The following is a 6,000-nucleotide window of genomic DNA, read 5'->3' as shown; positions in this document are numbered from 1 at the left end:
CCATTACTTGTCGTGAAAAAGTTCACCTCATACCGATCTCGAGATTAAACTCTTCAAGAAATCCTTCTCCACTCTTTAGCTTAGACCTAATTAGCATTCAACATTTCGCAGATCCTTGATCAAACATGCTCTGACACAAAAACTTGATCTAAAATTAAATGCATAAATTGACTTGGTATTTCTGCAACTTTATTAATTAAATGGACTTAATAAAGTTTAATGAACATTTAAAAAAGGCATCAACTAACAGTAATCGTTAAGGTAATTCACCGCTCGTGGGCTGTGTCTCAGGCTCCACTTCAAATGTGCAACCAATCCATTTGATTGATAAAAAATACATCAAAATGTCTTCACACATCAAAAAATGGAAAACTACAAAATTAGTTTTCAGAATTTTTCTAGAAATATAGGGGCATTGTTGGAAACTTCTTTTGCCTAAATAAAAAGGCTATACAACCTTTGGTTCTCCAAAATTGTTGTAAAATACAACTTTTAAATAATTCTAGGCAATACTCGTGACATGATAGATTTGTGTTGCAATGGTAAGGTGTGGAATTTCGAAAGGTAAGGTTGTGAGTCCAACTCTTGTTGTTGCTATCATTTTTGGATTTGTTTTCCAAATTTTAATCTTTAAATAAAAAACCTACACATAGCATAACATATTTCTAGGTTGTTGCGTAGTGGTAAAACATGTAGGTTATGTCAACATGGTTTGGGGTTCAGCTCCATTGGTTGCACTTTTTATGGAATACATCATATATTTTGCAATATATTTTTCCCAAATGAATTTGTTAATCATTTTCTTGCCATTACATATGGATACGAGAGATAAGCCATGTACAACATAGCTCTTCTAGAAGGTCCATGTAGCAACCTCTACTTGGTCCACATGGTAGCATTTGGTTGGTCCATGTGGTGCCCCATGGCACCATTTCAATTGGCAATATGTCAACTCTTAGTGACATGTGTCATTGTCACCATGACGTGTCAATTTGTCATCACACAAGTTAGTTTCACCCATGTTTCGCCTTCAGCGTAAAGCCATAGGTTTTGCATGTGATATTTGTTTGAGCTTGTTCAAATTGTGTTGGAAAGTTTTTGATGAACTCTTTAACATGGAATCCTTTTCATTAGCATTTGAGACCATTCATTTGAATCAGTTGTGAGAATTCTCCAAAATCAACGATGCAAATTCCCTATCATGTTTGTTTAGGATAATAAATAAATGATATTAATCATATTATTTTAATGGTCATCTTTGAAATGGTTGTAAGCTTATAACTCTTCAATCGAGTTAGCAAACTACCGTTGAAATTGACGAGGCTATGTTCTAGCTCCTTAGAATTTGATGAATCATCATCAAAAATATGTATTCAATATCCCCATATTGATGAAAGTAAAAAATCCAAGTTATATGAAGTAAATGTTTCAAAAGTATGTTCCCACCAGTGTTATTCCCCATATGGTCAAGTATAAAGTCAAAGCTGAGTTCTGAATCAAATATACCATGTTATGCTTTAATTCATAAATGTTTCCAAGCTGGGTTTAAATTAACAAATGTTTTCAAGTTGGGTTTAAATTAACAAGGATGCACCTAAGTTATTGGATTTTTAAGTTGAGTTCTAGGATGGAATATATTTTGTCGGAGGCAAAAATAAATTGCTTGAAAATTATATGGTTTTCAGTCTACAAACTTTCATACAAATGTATTTTAAATTGTTCATGCTAAAGGTACTAACCTAGAAACAGAAACAGGAAAAAAAAAAAAAAAAAATTAAGGTTTTCAATACATTTAAGAATTCATTAAAGGAATTTACTTCATGTTCACAAACTGAACTCGATATCGATTGAATGAAGCTTCTTGTTTAGCACCTTGAAATGCTATGGCTAGCCATGAGATTAGATTGTAGGACTTCCAACTATAACTTTAAAAGTTAGCTCTTAAATCGACATGGTGGAAATTTTAGCACTTCAACATATGCAATTTCTTGCTTTTTCTTATTATCGCGTGAGGTTATCATAGGTTATTGTAGTATAACATAGACATGTTTATTATATTTATAATTATTAAAATAGATACAAAATGATAAGACGTGTTTATGTGCTGGATTATAGGGCCAATATATCATAGGTTATTGTAGAATAAAATACGCATGCTTACTGTTCTTATAATTGTTGCAATAGGTAAAACAACACATTTGCCAGGATTCAGATGGAGATTACATTAAATTAAAATTAATTTTAAACCTCCTATTCAAATATTGCATTGTTGTTAAGCATGTTATTCATGTGAGATTGTGAAGGCAATTGTAACAATAACTTGCCAGACAAGAAATCAAATCCATCATCCCACTTCATTATTATTGTTATGTCCAAAACACTATTATTAGTATGCTCATCGGATTGAATACCATGAGATATCCCAGAAGATGATGAGCAGGAGCTGTTAGCCTCACTCCAATGCGTGTTGTGGCAGCAGTTGGTCAATGTTTTTGTCATCATACAAGTTTATGAATCTTGCAACTAGAATCCCTTACAACACTAAATATTATGAGTTTACGCAACATAAATATGGTTTCTTTTCTGCCTAGAAAATCTCATGGCTCAAAACCTTTCTTTATTAAGCAACCACAATGTGTCTTGGTAGATGTACATAGGCCCTGTTCAATTTTTCATTACAATCTAATACTTAATCGTTCATTCATAGAACTCTGAAAACCACCCTCCCCGTAAAGATCCATTAAAACCACCTGAAAAGGAGCTCAAAGATCTATTCTCCAGTGACAATACAATTTCTCAACAAACCAACCTTCAACCCCACTAATATACATTTATTTACCATACGACCATTGCAGAATAGAGTATAATATAGTTAAAAGTTCTTATGAATGGTTGTGCAATTACCTTGAGCTATGCAAGAAAAAATAGCAGTGACCTTGCAATCACTCTATACCCCTCCATAACAAGTGCAAATCTAGCAGTAACTCTTCAACAGCCTGACACTTTGTGGACATGCTGTGAAATAGCCAATTCTGGATGTCTTTATTCAGTGTAAGCAATGAAAATAAAGAATAGAAATCAAGCCTAGCATATTCCACATCAAGTCCTAATTATACTAGCATAGAGTACATCAAATGCCAAATATAAGATCAACTATTCTTGATATGGTTGATCTAGATGGAGAAGCAATGGCCCCTGAGAAATGTTGGCCTCCCTCATTTGGTTGTTGTAAATAGTAAGGTCGTGATGATGCCTTCATGGATGATGTTGATGGTGTAACTTTCCCAGGTGACCGAGGTGGCAATACCATGAAGCCTCCTACCTTAGCCTTTTCAGTTAAAGCATGGCGCTGAAGAGGATCCAATGGCTTCACTCCTACCATCACTGTTGCACTAATCTGCATCCCATTCTTTTGAAGAGCTTTCTTTACATCATAAGTGTTCTGCAAGCAAATAGACAGGAGGTAACCAAATAAGTCACCTAACAGATATGAAGCTAAGCAAACTTGAATCTACTAACTCCAGAGAAATAATGGATGAGCCATCAATCTAAGAGTTTCCAACATCCATTCATATATCATAATATAAAGTTTGACTGTTATCAGCATTCTTTATGCAACTGTCCATGGTCAAGTTCTAACAAAACCAAATCCGTAACACGAGATTTAGATTTAAGTTGCATTTGAAATTTACAATAAAAATCAAATCAACTCCAAATAGAAGCCAATGCTAAAGGATAGACATTTAGTAGCCAATGTCGGATTCTAATCAGGATTCTTTAAGCCACTTATCATCTTGTTGACATTCGACTGTGCTTACAGTTGCAGTTTGCAGACTAAACTGATCCTACTTAAGTCTAGGAAAGAGGAGTTAAAGCAGAAGTTACCAGTAAGACGCTTTGATTCTGCACACCTATCTTAGGAAAAGGAGTCAACTACAGTACCACCTAGCCAATTAACGAAACTAAGTTGAACAGCTTTCATGTGAAGTACAGTACCATCCAAAAACAATATTTATTACAAAATGTGATTGAATGCCACCTTAGATCTCCATCAGATTACAACATAGACTGAGGTTGGCATTAGGGTTATTCTACTTCGCTCCAACACAAATAATTTTAGCAGAGAATATATTGAGAGTAGACTACAAAATGGAAGAGAAGATGCATGCTTTCCACAGAGAGACAGAGAGAGAGGACTGATATTGGTAAACTCACTTGAAGTCATTGACATCATATCATACTAATCCTACTAGGATTACAGTTTCTTAGTAGGACAAAAGCAAGGAACTTTAGCATGAAAGAGAAAAACAAAAACTGAGTATAGTCACAAAAATCAACATAATAATCCATGGAAGCGAAAGCATAAATGAAAGAAGGAACCAAGAGAAAAGCATGACCCAAAGGAAAAGGATAATAATAAAAATCTTCTCATGAGCAAAGCAAGAATAAAGCAAAGTGAAACGTATGTATATGAAAAGAAAAAGTTTCAATTGACCAAAGCAAGGAGACATGAAACCATAGGGACAATCATAATCAGGCTCCACAAGTGCAAAATATTAGTTCATGTTTACTTTAAAGCAAATATATGCTTCAATATTCATCAGAACAACTCTCAGCTTCAACAAAATCTGGACTATCCATTTCATCAACCCATTTGAACAAATTATTCTTTAATTCTATATATCTGTTGTGCGTCACCGTGAGTGATGGAGAGTAAAAGTAGAACTAGATTTCCGAGATACATGCCCAGATATCACATCAATCGCCTACTTGGAGATTAGCAACAGCCAACAATTGTTACCTGATGCCGTGTTGGAACTTGCAAATGAAGTTTGCAAGGAGCCCTCTTAGGCTTCAGATTAGGCCTAATGGTCAGCTCACTATGAATGATTCAAAGTTATACTAAATAGAATTATCTATAAATTGTGCAATGGCCTGAGTAAGAATTAACATAGTGGTAGTTTTAATGAGTTACTCATGAAAGTCAAAATATTTGACACATTCATCAGGTTTAGAAGGAACTCATGCAGGCAAGTCAGTAAAAGTGCTACCTACTCATAGCCCACTCAAAAAATAGGTTATTACCATAGCCCACTCCAAAACTAGGCTATTATTTTAAAATATTAACATATATGACCCTTCAAATTATTTTCAGTGACAACATAGCACATGTCAAAGTAAGAGAAACTCAAGATTGACAATGCTGCTTGTTGCTTAAAGCCATCAAAGAAGATGTTTAAATGCAACATAGAGGATTTATTAACCCTTCAGATTATTTTTAATGGCAACGTAGCATACATGTCAAAGTGAGGGAAACTCGACATTGACAATGCTGCTTGTTGATTAAAACCATCAAAGAAAATGTTTAAATGCACCAGAGAGGATACATCATTAAATGCTTGGTTAAGTTTTGGAATTTTCTAGTGGCAATAATGCTCAGGATGAGTTCTTCACATGAAAGCCAAGATCTTTAGCAACCAGAAGCCTAATATATGAAATAATTAAAGGGATCTAGCAATGGTACATAAACGTAAAACTAGGAACACAGATTTAGAAAAACAACTAATTAACTAATGCGTATAACTTTTGAATCTAATACCCTGGAGTTTTCTCTTGTTGGGCACCTATCGTTATTTTTTGTAAGAGGTAGTTACAATCACTCTTAACAGCTGTTGCGGTCTAGTATACACAATAAGAAACTCTTTTTTAAATTAAGCATTATAACATGGTTTTAAAATTTCATAATTTCTATATAATGATCATTTCCTCTCATGCATGTATCCGAAGACTTGCCTTCCCTTTAACATTATTGGCATAATTCTTATATTCAGATATTCTAGCACAGACAAGGCATTCGCTGCTTTACACAGCAAAATGCCACAGTTGATTGCTTCCAGCCTCCGACAATACCAATTGCCAGAGCTTTGTGACCATATTAAGATGATCATTACCAGCAGTTCACAACACGTATTGTTATTTTTGGATAAATCAAATGACAGA

General features: G+C 34.3%; 1 protein-coding gene across 1 annotated transcript in view; it reads right to left on the bottom strand.

Annotated features, from left to right (window-relative positions):
• Positions 1-2,792: 2,792 nt before the first annotated feature.
• Positions 2,793-6,000, bottom strand: part of LOC149145504 (nuclear pore complex protein NUP35-like) — a 100,681-nt gene continuing 97,473 nt past the window's right edge. Inside the window, exon 3 of the mRNA XM_089447859.1 lies at positions 2,793-3,442. Coding sequence (XP_089303985.1) covers positions 3,131-3,442 — 312 coding nt within the window. The 3' untranslated portion in view covers positions 2,793-3,130. The remainder of the gene's footprint in view (positions 3,443-6,000) is intronic.

This window comes from Pinus tabuliformis, chromosome X (genome assembly GCF_031772625.1).
Source record: "Pinus tabuliformis cultivar Carrire ecotype Pingquan chromosome X, CPIR1, whole genome shotgun sequence".
NCBI classification, from domain to species: Eukaryota; Viridiplantae; Streptophyta; class Pinopsida; order Pinales; family Pinaceae; genus Pinus; species Pinus tabuliformis.
The sequence above is the reverse complement of the archived record's forward strand: the minus strand, read 5'-3'. Positions and strand labels throughout refer to the sequence as shown.